The sequence below is a fragment of the Mesoplodon bidens genome (genome assembly GCF_964165515.1).
Source record: "Mesoplodon bidens genome assembly, chromosome: 3".
NCBI classification, from domain to species: domain Eukaryota; kingdom Metazoa; phylum Chordata; class Mammalia; order Artiodactyla; family Ziphiidae; genus Mesoplodon; species Mesoplodon bidens.
Genome location: NC_138178.1, coordinates 4,690,013 through 4,704,040, shown reverse-complemented (window position 1 = coordinate 4,704,040; position 14,028 = coordinate 4,690,013). Strand labels below are relative to the sequence as shown.

The 14,028-nt window shown below is 41.6% G+C and overlaps 1 protein-coding gene across 1 annotated transcript in view; it reads left to right on the top strand.

The window, feature by feature from the left end:
• Positions 1 to 630: 630 nt before the first annotated feature.
• The window catches only part of TMEM236 (transmembrane protein 236), a gene marked incomplete at its 5' end in the record, with an annotated part of 42,314 nt that continues 28,916 nt past the window's right edge, over positions 631 to 14,028 (top strand). Inside the window, 2 exons of the mRNA XM_081229327.1 lie at positions 631 to 887; positions 12,640 to 12,712. Of these exons, the coding sequence (XP_081085453.1) occupies positions 631 to 887; positions 12,640 to 12,712 (330 nt within the window). The remainder of the gene's footprint in view (positions 888 to 12,639; positions 12,713 to 14,028) is intronic.

Sequence of the window (14,028 nt, the reverse complement as noted above, 5' to 3'; positions counted from 1 at the left end):
TAAGGCTGGTCTGTGTTGCATAGCAATTAATGTGCAAGAACAAATAAATATTTCAAGTACCAGGAAGAAGTCTGATTAGGAGACTGGCAAAGTGAATCCAAACTCCCTTTTCAAGCACTTGGAAGAAAAATGAGGGGTCATTCTCCTAGATGAAGACTCAGATTTTGGGTATTTCTCTTTGCCTGAATTTGCTTAAATATAAAAATAGGGGATTGGATTATGTCTCTTCTTCCCCTTTAACTCTAAAATTGTATTATTGCAATGGTCCTACTTAACAAGTGTTAAATATTACATAAATGTTTTTTTGTGCTCAAATTCACAATAAAGACTACATTAAAAGACCCCGCTTTTACCGATGCTCCAAAGCATATTCTGAAATCCATTTGACTTCTAGTAACCGATGAGCAAACACATTAAGTGATCATTTCCACAACTGCTCTGTTTCTTTAAGAGACCTCGGTTGTTAAGTTGGAAGATCATTGAACCAAATGAGGGTCAATAAAAGAATAAAAAGTCACTGGTTAGTGATTTGAGTACAAGGAACTTGATCCCAGTTCAGTGTCTGTGTGTCCATATGCCGCTCCCGGTCAGAGTGGAAGCATCTGGTCCCCAGGTGCTCGCCCTTCCAGGATGGCTTCGGGAAGACTGATGAAGCTGCTGTTTTTTGAGCTGCTTGAGCTTGCTGCTTTCACTGTCCCCACGCTGGTGATAATGGAACAGTTTGCTGATGCCTATCAAAGCACAAGGAGTACACCTGACAAAACGCATTATTGGCTGATTGTTTCCTGTTCAATCGCCTACGTATCTTCAGTGACTCTTTTGATTTGGGTTCCCGTGAAAGTTCTCTTGTACAAGAAACGTCATCTTTACCAAAAAATCAAAGGATGGTAAGTAAAAGAATTCTTCAGCAGGGAACCCCTGGGATGCTTTCAAAGAGATTTTCTCAGGTACTCTGGGTAAGGATGTTAGTGTAGCACACAGGTACATAATGTGAGATTAAGGAGAGGTAATAATCACTGTTTATATAAATGTGTTCCTATTATGGTATCTTCCATATTTTTTATCGGGTCATTTTTTACTGACATGTGTTCCTAAGAGTTAGCATGAATCTCTGTTACTCTGAGTAGTAATTGTTGTACTAATTCCTCTGTACACTGAACTGCACAAAGTTTTCACAGTTAATTTACAGAAATCATAATTGTAAGGTTCTAATACAGAATTTTTTCTTTTGTGTAAAACTGAAAGTAATGTCTATGTTAAAATGTTTACATTGCATTATTTTGTAGCTATAAGGCATCCTTTGAGCATTAACCAACTGAGATTTTTAAGCAAATTGGTTCCTTTACTTAGATTTAAAAACAATAATACTTTGCTGTGTTGGTAAATTCTATTACCTTGGTGAGGGGAGCGGTAAGTAATTCAAATAATAACACAGAAATATTTTAAATAAATCAAGGTTTAATATGGATTGAACTCAGTTTAACTAATGACTGTATTGATCCATGTAAAGGTAATGAGAACATATAATTTCTGATCCTCATATATTTTTCTTTTTAAATCTTCAGATCTGGTTCTTGTCATCTGGGATTTCTTTGTTTTCTTTGATAAGTTAAATTTTTCTTTCATACTGATTTTTTTTTTTTTTTGACTGCATTGGGTCTTTGTTGCTGCGCGCGGGCTTTCTCTAGTTGCAGCGAGCGTGGGGCTACTCTTCGTTGAGGTGCGCGTGCTTCTCATTGCGGTGGCTTCTCTTGTTGTGGAGCACGGGCTCTAGGCGCATGGGCTTCAGTAGTTGTGGCTCGTGGGCTCTAGAGTGCAGGCTCAGTAGTTGTGGCACACAGGCTTAGTTGCTCCGTGGCATGTGGGATCTTCCCAGACCAGGGCTCGAACCCATGTCCCCTGCATTGGCAGGAGGATTCTTAACCACTGCAAGGGAAGTCCCCATACTGATCTTTTAAAGGGACTTCTCTGGCGATTCTGTGGTTAGGACTCTGTGCTTCCGCTGCAGGGGGCCTGGGTTTGATCCCTGGTCAGGGAACTAAAATTCCGCAAGGCACATGGTGTGGCCAAGAAAAAAAAATTGGACAACATAGAACACATTTGAAAAGCAAGGAGTCGGGAATTTTAACCCAAGCAAAGGCAAAAATGTAAAAGTAATAGACACAGCAGTATAGCGAGAAATCCTGTTGCGAGGGTGTGTCAGGGGAGGCATGAAGCGTGGGGCGCAGGAAGGGCTCTTTAGGTGCTGACACTGGGTGTCACCCCCAATCTCACCAGGGGACTTTCTCCCCCCGAGGGCAGAGCTCCTGTGAGGCTTCCGAAAATAAATCATGTAGTTGGCATCAGTGGGGTTTAGGTGTTTTCCAACACTTGACCCAAATCCTCCACATCAACTAAGGGGTGGGTCTGAAGCTGAGCTGGGTCCTCCACCCCTCACACCCGCTAGGAGTGGCTTCGACTGTTGAAGACTCCTGGCCAGGCTGGGGAATGTGTAAGTGAGTACAGGAGTAAACCAGTGGCAAGCTGGTCATGCCCAGGAAGGTGCTTTTTGAGTTTTTTTTACATTGGCTCAACCCCTAGGACCTCAGGTCTGAATATCATTGAGGCAGCAAGCCTTCCCATGTTGCTTACTGTGATTAATATACTGTTATTGTTACTGTAATTAAGCTAGAATTGCTTCTTTACTGATCACTTCTTATGTACTCTAAAGTTGATGTATGAATTTCATTTCATCCCATACCACCTTGTGAAGTATATATTGTTTATGAGCTTATCATTATTTTACCCAAGATGAAACTGATGATTAGAGAGGTTGAGAAACTTACCCGGTCAATTGACAAGTGAGTGAAAGGACTATACTTTGGACCTAGGTCCATCTGGTTCTGTAATTGGTACTTCTAACCACTACCCGAAACTGCTTCTTTGAAGGATGAGGTCCCAGTCTCTGGGGGCAATTGAAAGTAAGGAAGAGAGTAGTCTTTCATTTCTACCCCCTAGTGTTTGTGTTTGTGTTTGTTTTGCCGTTTTTGTCTGTACATCTGGTCCAGCTACTCCCCTTGTGCTAAGTTGTCTTCGGCTGTCACAACAATTACATCTTCCAGTGATTTCTTTTGGGAAATACTTTTCCAGTCTTTTGTTTCTATTTGTGGGTGTGGCCGGCCATAAGTGTTCTAAATAGTTTTAGATAGAGGACAGTTTATCTATGATTTCAGTGAAACTGTGAAGCTGTTCCCTCATGACCTCTTTTATGAGCCCTTATTATCTCTTACTGGCCTAGAAAAGAAGAAATTGTTACTGAGTACTAGTCCAGGAGCCTCACACATTCCGTAGTGTTAAACTTAAACTTTATGACAACCTAGTAGGTATGCACTAGTATTCTTGTTTTATAGATGAAGAGGTGGAAACTTGAACATGTGATTAACTTTGTCTGGTGATAAAGCTTATAACTGGTGGAGCTGGGATTGGTGAGCCCAGACTGATCTTATTGTGTGCTGTTTCTTCTAACTTACGCAACTTCTCCTGTATTTTTTCTGACTTTGAATGCAAAGTGTGATTCAAGAAAAATGCAACTCTTCTAGTGTCATTAGGATACATTTCCCCTAAAGATGTATATTTGGATGTTATATATGAGTCCCAAAAACGTGTATAGGATATTTTAATATATGTGGTAACATAGCGTGCATGTGTCATACATGATACTGATTCCTAGATGAAAATGATGCAAACATTATGGCTACTATAGAAAGTAGGGATTGAAAGTATGAATTATTTTTGAAGAATACTTAGATAAATAGTTGTGTATGTGAGATTTCATAGATTCTTAGCATTCACAGATACACTGTTGATGGGCCTATTTGAGAACCTCTCTGTATGTCCACGTTGGGGTCATGGGCCCTGTGAGGCTGGTATTCAGGAGAGAGTGAGTCAGCCAGCTAGTGAAGCCCTGACAATATGGCTGAGAGTTGCAGACCTGAGTTCAAATCCCAGCATTGACCCTGATTGGGAGACCGTGTGTGAGTTCTTTAAATTCTTTAAATTTTAGTTTTCTCATGAGCAGAACAGGGATGACCTAGTTTCTTTATTAGGTTGTTTTAAGAAACTGAATAAGATTATGCATGTAAAGTTCCGAGCACAGTGCCTGGCACATAGTAAGGACCCAGTGAATATTAGTGTTGTGACCTCAGACTGAATCATGTTTCCATTGAAAACATGATCTGGGGTAATCCTCAGAATGACTCTGAGAAGCAGTAGAAGTGATGATAAAAGTGATAAAACTGAAGAAAATTCTATGTTATAAGTGATACTCTGCGTATCTGGAGAATCTTGTAGGTCTCTTTTATCCTTTGAGTGTAATGAGGGTCAATAAAGTGGTATCATGAATATCTTATAAACTATTTTGCATATATATATAACATGCTTTTATTTTTTAATTTTTTAAAATTGAAGTATAGTTGATTTATCATGTGTGTTAATTTCTGCCACATGGCAAAGTGATTCAGTTATACATATCTATACATTTTTAAATATTCTTTTCCATTACGGTTTATCTCAGGATACTGAATATAGTTCCCTGTGCTATACAGTAGGACCTCATTGTTTGTCCATTCTGTATGTGATAGTTTGCATCTGCTCATCCCAAACTCCCAGTCCATCCCTTACCCTCCCCTGTCTCCCCCTCGGCAACCACAAGTCTGTCCTCTACAGTGTGTGTTTTATTTTTCATTTTCTCGCTTGACCTGCACGCCTGTGTTGTAAAGTTGAGGGAATGGATATAATTGCCATTTTATAAGGCAGGAAACAATGTCAGAGAGCTTAAGACACACACTAAACCAAAAGTAGTCTGAACTTTTATCCCGTGTTCTTTCCTTTATTCCTGTTAAACACTTCCTCATTCTTTTGGAATGATTGTTCCTTTTTAGGATTGCCTGTCATAATTTATAAAAAGACTAGGGAGCTGGTTTGAGGAACGAAGAAAAGCTATTTATATCCACACCAAATTTTATATCCCAGTAAATAAGAGGAATCTTTGCCTGGGATACCAGTGAATAGGTGAAAACATTGACAAACTAGCCGGAAACTGAAGCAGATTTCCTCAGACAGGGTACCTTGGGGCAAAATAATCCTGGAGGACTTTTGGGGATTCCCAGACTGCTGTGGAAGTCAGGGCTATCCTGGACAGTGCTAAGTTAGAAAGACTCCAACATTTTGGAACATTTTACCTTGTTTACATCCTTAACATATGCCCCCAGATTTGCTGTTGATTTGTTTCAGGCGGCAGCGGTAGTAGCAGCAGTGATAGTTATAGCTGTCGTCTTAGTAAAAGAAGAGCAGATGTCGACTGAACAATTACTGTGCACCGAGTAGCGTTGTAAACACAGTGCCTGTATTATTTTAGTTAATTCTCTAAGCTTTTTGAAGAAAGCGTCCATGCCCATTTAACAAGTGAGGAAATTGGGGCACAGAGGTTAAAAGACCACCCAGCCAGTGAGTAGGGAGCCAAGACCAACTCCAGGGTGTCTGGGGTCTGAGCCCCTAAATGGTCCACAGTGACACACATGGGTGACAGGCTAACCCGAGGAGGGAGAGCTCGCTCTTTTCAGCACCTCTGAGAAGGTCATCGGTGAGTGACCACGAACTAAACCCTGGTGCTTAACAGTTACCTCTTCCCAGAGCATCCCCTTTCTTTCAGTCTGTCTGTCATCTTCTGAAACACTCAGGACTGATCATTTTCTCCTCCTTGATTACAGGCTTTCTCTGCTTGTCCCACAATCTCCAGTAAAGCGGCGTGAGTGGATTCACTTTTGCTTTTCTCTGCTGCATATGCAATGTCGCCAGATTCCATGAGTTCTTTCTCTTTCATCTCTTTCTCTTTCATTCAGGACCTTTGCTCTCCGTGGCTGTTTTCCTCTCCCCAGTCAGGCGCTGATTTTCAGGGCCACCTGGAGGTGTGCCCTTGAGGTTCTGGCATAGTTCCCCGACTTTTCACCTATTCAGGTCCAGCGTCAGATCCCTTGTTCTGGTCGCTTGTGTTCAAAGGAGGCATGAAGACCATTTTATTAACCTTCTGTGGCTCTGGCAGCCTTCACCAGCTGCTGTCCTTGCCTTTGGCCTCTCTGTCCCCCTCATTCCCTCCCAGTCCTGTTGACAGAGTCATAATCTTCTTGAAAAATGGTGTCTGCATGTCAGTTCCACCTTTAAAACTCTACGCTTCCCCTTGCTTGTAGAATTCAGTGTTGGCATCATTCTGAAGCTGGAAGGCACCTTAGTGTTCATCTAGGGCACTATTTCTCACAAGACCGTCTGCCTCTGAGTTTAAAGGGAATTTACGACTTTTTGTGTCTCTAATTAGGAGAAGAGCCTTCCTTATTTCCTTGTATTGAAGTGAACTCTGCCACCTTGTCGCTTCCTTCCAGTCTTCCTTGTACATGTCACATCCTCTGCCCCCCTTTATATGCCAGTGAATTTGGCCATGGCCGGGAGCTCTACCCATTGCCCCTGATTTCCCCTTTTTATTGCTTTTTTTTATATAAGACGCATCAAGTATTTTATTTATTTTTTTTGAATATTTTTTTGATTTTTTTTAATAATTGGGGTATAGTTGTTTTACAATGTTGTGTTAGTTTCTACTGTACAGCAAAGTGGAGTTCCCTGTGCTATACAGCAGGTTCTTATTAGTTATCCATTTTATACATATTCGTGTATATATGTCAATCGAATTCTCCCAGTTCATCACCCCGCCAACGCCCTACCCCTCACCCCGCCAAGATGTGTCAAGCATTTTAATTCGGAAGTTGCATACTTCAACTTGCATAGAAAAATTAGGCTTCATCAATCAGTCAATCAATTTTCAGTGATTCAACAGTCACCAATTTCAGAGTACTGTCCTTGTTATGAAATTACTAGCATGGCTACAAGCAATTAACTAGCCCCATATAATGGTCACTCTCAGTAGCATGAGCACATTACTTTCTCTTTTTTTTTTTTTTTTTTTTGTGGTATGTGGGCCTCACGCTGTTGTGGCCTCTCCCGTTGCAGAGCACAGGCTCTGGACGCGCAGGCTCAACGGCCATGGCTCACGGGCCCAGCTGCTCCGCGGCATGTGGGATCTTCCCGGACTGGGGCACGAACCCGTGTCCCCTGCATCGGCAGGCGGGCCCTCAACCACTGCGCCACCAGGGAAGCCCTCTTTCTCTTTTAAAAAAAATTTTCTGGGAGTCTAGTTGATGCACGGTGTTGTGTTAGTTTCAGGCGCACAGCAAAGTGAATCAGCTATACGTATACATATACCCCCTTTTTATTGCTTTTCGAGCACTCTCATTGGCTCTCATAAACTGTCACTTGTACAATGACGACTCCCCACGTTGTGTTTCTAGGGGTGACCTCTTCTCTGAGCTCACTGACATCTTCTCTTCTCCAGTGTCCAGGCTCCATCAGTATTTCTTGTCTTATGATTTCTGAACCTTTTACTCTTTGGGATGCCTCCTTGGGATGCTGGTTGGCTTGTTAATGTCTGAGTGTGGTCTCATTGATACCACACACCTTCAATTTATTACAAAGCACAATAACGCGAAACGTGGCAAAACAAGGTCTGCCTGTATATTGGTTTTAGCCAACAGTTCTAAGTTTTAAGGCTTGACAATAAACCTCTGTGTCTGGACACTCTGTCCCCTGGGCTCATCAGGGTGGTGGCTCCACCTTCTTGGCCTTGGGCAGCAGCCCTGCTCTCTGGATCTGAGGAGGGAACCCCTGGGCCTGTGGTGGCAGCGGCAGCTTCCCTGGCCTCTGAAGCATCATCAGAGTCATTCTTCCCTTTTCTTGAAGGATAGTACATATTTGCAGCCATATAGCTCTGTTTTAGCCTGTTTCCTGCCGATCGTACCCAGAAGTCTCACAGCCTTTCTTCATTTTGTCCCATCTCTTTCCCCCTTCAGTGCAAGCTCTCAGGGTTTCTGCTGAGACGGTTGATTGGATTCACAAGCCACACCCTTACTGTTCTCTCCAGAACATGCTTTCTCATTTTTTGTATCTTTTGCAATATGGATAGGGTGAGAATTTTCTGAATCTTCAAGATTGGGCTTTTTTTTGTTTAACAATTCCTTCTTCAATTTATCTCTCTCCTCTTGCGTTTTACTCTAGTCAACAAGGAGAAACCAGGCAATGCCTTCAACACTTTGCTTAGAAATCCCCTGAGCTAAGTGTCGGAGCTCATTGCTTACAAGTTCTCCTTTCTACTCAACAGAACACATTTCAGCCAAGTTCTCTGTCACTGTCTAAAAAGGATCACCGCTCCTCCAGTTTCCAGTATCACAGTCTTCATTTCTGTCAGAGACCTCACCAAAAGGACTTTTTTTTTTTTTTTTTTTTTTTGCGGTACACGGGCCTCTCACTGTTGCGGCCTCTCCTGTTGCAGAGCACAGGCTCCGGACGCGCAGGCTCAGCGGCCATGGCTCACGGGCCCAGCTGCTCTGCGGCATGTGGGATCTTCCCGGACCGGGGCACGAACCCGTGTCCCCTGCATTGGCAGGCAGACTCTCAACCACTGCGCCACCAGGGAAGCCCCAAAAGGACTTTTAATATTCATATTTTTAGTAACATTCTGTTCATAATAATATAAGTATTCTCTAGAACGGTAGAGGCTTTCTGCACAGCTCTCCTCTTTCTGAGCTCTCCTCAGAATCTCCTTTAACTTCCATATTTCCAGTAACATTCTCTTCTGGGTAATCTAGCCTTTTTCTATCGTGCATCTTCAGACTCTTCCAGATTATCCACTACCCAATTCCAAAGCCACTTCCACATTTTGGGTATTTGTTACAGCAGTATCTCACTTCCCTATATCAAAATCTGTGTTAGTTTCCTAAGACTGCCATAACGAAGTACTTCTAACTGGGTGGTTTAAACAACAGGAATTTATTGTGTCACAGTTCTGGAAGCTAGAAGTTCGAGATTAAAGTGTTGGAAGGCTTGGTTCCTTCTGAGGGCTATGAGGGAGAATCCAGTCCAAGCCTCTCTTCTAGCTTCTCATTTTTTTTTTTTTTAACATTTAAAAAAATTTTTATTTTGGGCTGTGTTGGGTCTTCGCTGCTGTGTGCGGGCTTTCCCTAGTTGTGGCAAGAGGGGGCTACTCTTCATTGCAGTGCGCAGGTTTCTCACTGTGGTGGCTTCTCTTGCTGCGGAGCATGGGCTCTAGGCACGTGGGCTTCAGTAGTTGCAGCATGCAGGCTCAGTAGTTGTGGCGCACAGGCTTAGTTGCTCCACAGCATGTGGGATATTCCTGGACCAGGGATTGAATACGTGTCTCCTGCATTGGCAGGCAGATTCTTATCCACTGTGCCACCAGGGAAGTCTCTCTTCTAGCTTCTGATGGTCTGCTGGCAATCTTCGGCATTCCTTGGCTTATAGATGCATCACCCTGATTTCTGTCTTCATCTTCACATGGTGTCTTCCTGTGTTTCTTCATGTAATCTTCCTTCTGTACATATCTGTCTCCAAATTTCCTTTTATATAAGGCCACTGGTCTTATTGGATGGGGGCCTGCCCTAATGACCTCATTCTAACTTATTACCTCTGTAAAGACCCTATTTCCAAATAAGGTCCTGGGGGTTGGAACTTCAGCATGTCTTTTAGGGAGGACACAATTCAACCCATACCACTCATTAATAAATTAGAAGCATATGTTAGCAGTAAGTCAAGATTTTCAAATACAGGTTATCATTATTTCTGCTTAAATAAAACACAGATTTGGATTAGTATTCACTTATTAATTATTCTGTTCATTCATTTAGCATTTATTGAATTCCTACTCTGTGCCAGACATTCTTCAGGGTTATGGGGTTCTTGAACTTGGATGAGAAACAAGTTACATCTCTATTTTCGATAACCTCTGATTGAAAGATGGCCTTTCTTTCCATTATGAATGTTGGTAACAAACCACAGTAGTATTAGCAGGACCTATAATTTTATTACATAGATTTTTTTTTCATATCACATTACAATTGTTGTGGATACTTCACATTACGGTTTATGATCTTCACTACCTTGAAATTATGAGAGACTACAGTTTCCACTAGATCTTGAATGCTCCAAAGAAAATAAGAAGACACTGTATTCTTAGATAAGTGTATATATTACTAAATCAAAATTTTAAAAGAATGTGGATAACTGTATTTCAATATAATTGCTTTGTTTTGTAGTCTGTGTATTTTGTGCATTTAAAAATTCTATTCTGGGCTTCCCTGGTGGCGCAGTGGTTGGGAGTCCGCCTGCCGATGCAGGGGACCACGGGTTCGTGCCCTGGTCCGGGAGGATCCCACATGCCGCGGAGCGGCTGGGCCCATGAGCCATGGCCGCTGGGCCTGTGCGTCTGGAGCCTGTGCTCCGCAACGGGAGAGGCCACGACAGTGAGAGGCCCGCGTACCACACACAAAAAAAAAAAAAAAAAAAAATTCTATTCTGAGAAGGATCCATAGGATTTAGCAGATTCCCAGGAAGTTTATTGTACAAAAAAAAGATTTAGAAACATTGTTCTAAATGCTGGAGCTAAAGTAATGAACAGTTCAGATAAGGTACATAGTCCCATGGAACTTACCTTGGGGATAGGCACACAGGAGCCAGACATGGAAGATCTATGATCTAGATTTAGGTCTACGATCTAGAGACACCCTGGCAAAAAGGAAGAGCCAGTGTAAGCCTCGAAGGTGGGGCAAGCTTGGTGTGATCACAGAATAACCAGAGTGCTAGTACGGCAGGATTAAGTGGATGGTGGGGAAGAGGCAGGTCATTCTAAGTGAAGAGAGTAGGAGAAGGAAGAGAAACCACATCACGTAGAACACTTAGGCAACAGTGATAGGTTTCAATTTTATTCTAATTACATTAGTCATACATTGAAAATATTTTTAAAATCTCTAAAATATACAAATGAGTGTATTTTGTGGTAAAATACACCTAGCATAAAATTTACCATCTTAACCATTTTTAAGTGCACAGCTCATTGGCATTAAGTACACGCACATTGGTGTGCTACCATCGCCACCATCCATCCACAGAACCCTCTTCATCTGGCAAAACAACCTCTGTAGCCATTAAACAGTAACTCCCCATTCCCCACTCCTCCCAGCTTTGGTGATTTTTGAGCAGGGCAGTAACAAGAGGTGTTTTACATTTGAAAAATCAGGCGTTTGCTCTATGGAGAAAATATTGCTAGGCAAGAAGAGGGACACTAACAGGAAACTGGTTACGAAACACTGCAGATGAGACATGATAGTGAGAGAACCACGGTGTTAGCAGAGGTTGATTCAAATTACATTTTGGCATTAAATCATCAGGCGGCATTTGATGATGATTGGAATGGGTATGGGTTATTGTTCAGGCATGTTAAGTCTGAGTTGCCTATTAGACATCTGAGTGGAGGTGCCGAATAGATAGTTGGGTGTCCAAGTCCAGAGCTCAGGATAAAGGCCAGTGTATATATACTATAATCTATTTGTGAGTCATGGGCAAGTGGGTGGTGTTTAAAGCGATGGGATTGGCTGAGATCATCAAGGGAGATAATATAGATAAATAAGGGGTGCAGGAATAATCCCTGGGGCACTCTTATTTTTTAGAGGTCAGGCTGAGAAGAGGACTCTGTGAATGCCCCAGCTAGCCTCAGAGAGCTGAGTGCTGCAGGAATCTGGATCTGGGCTCAGAGAAGGAGGCAAAGCTACCAATTTAAAATTCTATCTTAACTCTGGTTTTAGCAGGTTGTACTGAGTCTGGCTATGAGAGATGGGCTATCCAATGCCCTATCTTATGTCTATACATAGAACATCTAGGATGGGACTGGGGTAGGGTGAAATGGTGGGACCCAGAAGAATTCTTAGTCATTTGTAAGACTCCAACAATACTTTTTGAACTTAAACACATACTATCCTATATATGTAATTCGTATAATACGTATTTAACTAAGGAAAGAGGGGGTAAATATTTCACTGTAGAAAACCTCTGAGTATATTTTATCTTCCCATAAATTAGTGATGTTAAATATACATTTTAATTATCTCTGTCATGATAGACTATTATATATTATATCTCAATAGCTATTTGATTGCTTGATCATGCAAGGCTTAAAAAGTGGTCCAAAAACAAATTTAAAAACTATGTGATTTTTATGTCTATATGATTTTTTTGGGGGGGTGGTTCAAGTAAAAAAATCCAGGTCGTCTTTAACTATCTAATAGTATATTGTTTCTAAATATATTTTTTGAAAAATCAATTTTACAACATGGGGTATAGTATCACTTGAGAAGGTCATGCTGTTCTTTTTTTCAGTCGGTCGCCAGACCCTGAACTCTTGGACAGGATTCTGATGAATGAATTTTGAAAATATTGAATGTCATTTGTCTTGTACTGTGATGCTTTTAGCAGTCGATGGTTTGCTAATTATTTGGAAACCTCTCACCCCTTTGTTCTAGAAAAGCATTCTGGCTTTTGTGTGTGTTCCCCTTTGCCATACTCAAACATTTGGGAAATGGAAATAGGGAAGTAGTAGCTTCTTAGAAAAACTATAGATGAATGGAACAGGAACTGCAAAATTGGCAAAATGTAACAGGAACTGTTGACCTTGTACATTATTGCTTTTGCTTATTTTTTCTCCTTTGCTAGGAGACCTGTTATGTTGATGTGTGTAGTCCTCACCACGCTTCCCAGCTTCAGCTTTTCTATAGCAGTGACCGAGGTATGGAATTTTGATTTCTTGTCCTGCAAGATTTTGAGTTTTTAAAATGTCCCCTGTTATTAAAATTTCATAGAGTGGTGTGCCCAAACAAATTTCTTGAAGTTTATTATCTCCGGTCTTATTCTAAGTTGCAATATATATATTTAAGGTCCTAAGATCATTGTTACCTCTGTGATTGTGGAGGAAAGTATAGCAGCCAATTAGAAAAATTGCTTCTGTGTTTGTATGTGTGAGAAAGGAAAGTTATTTGAAAATAATAAAAAAAAAAAGCAAGGAATTTGAGAGTAGATCCACATGTGTTTCTTCTAACCTGATGTTTTTCATGAGTGTCCTCGGTTCTAAATGGAATATCCAATCAATATCCAAGGGAACAACCACTCACATGCTAAAGCTTTGATAAGATTCCATTGACAAATAATTTGTACACGATGTTTATTTGAAAATAAATTTGACTTTATGTTTCAATAAATGCAGCTACAAAGGGACTCTGATGAATGGACATCTGCAGGGCAGGAATACTATAGGGAGAACTTTCAGCCTGTGAGGACACTATTACCCAGAGAGTTCAAAGCAGAATGCCCTGCTAATCTTATTAATTTTCAAGGTGCTGTGAAAGATGTAATTTTATCTATTTATTTATTTATTTATAAGATTTTCATTTACATGCTGAGCAGGTAGTCATTAAGTGCTTATTACATGCCAGGTACTGTGTTAGAAACTGAGGATAGAGCACGTAGAAAATTTGACAGTCTCTGGCCTTCAGTAATTTTTTATTGACAGTAGAGAGAAAAATAAGCAGGCAGTTAGAATAGGTATGATCAGTTCTGTGAGAGAGGTGAGTACCAGGTAGTGGATGACATCATTAGAAATTACATGACTGTTGGGAGATGTCCTACATGTAGCATTAGGACAATACACGAACACACAGAATAACCTCAGAAGGCCATACAGATGAACTTTGCATCAAGTTGCAACACACAAGTATTTTAATCTAGATTTATCATTTTCTCCTTCCTCCCCAAAGAACTTGTAAAGCACTTGGGAGGTTCCCAAGAGCTTTGAAAATTCAGCGTACAACACTTTCAAGCAGGCTTCCCTGGTGGCGCAGTGGTTGAGAGTCCGCCTGCCGATGCGGGGGACATGGGTTCGTGCCCCGGTCCGGGAGGATCCCACATGCCGCGGAGTGGCTGGGCCCGTGGGCCATGGCTGCTGGGCCTGCGCGTCCGGAGCCTGTGCTCCATGGCGGGGGAGGCCACGGCAGTGAGAGGCCCACGTACCGCAAAAAAAAAAAAAAAAAACACTTTCAAGGAACACCA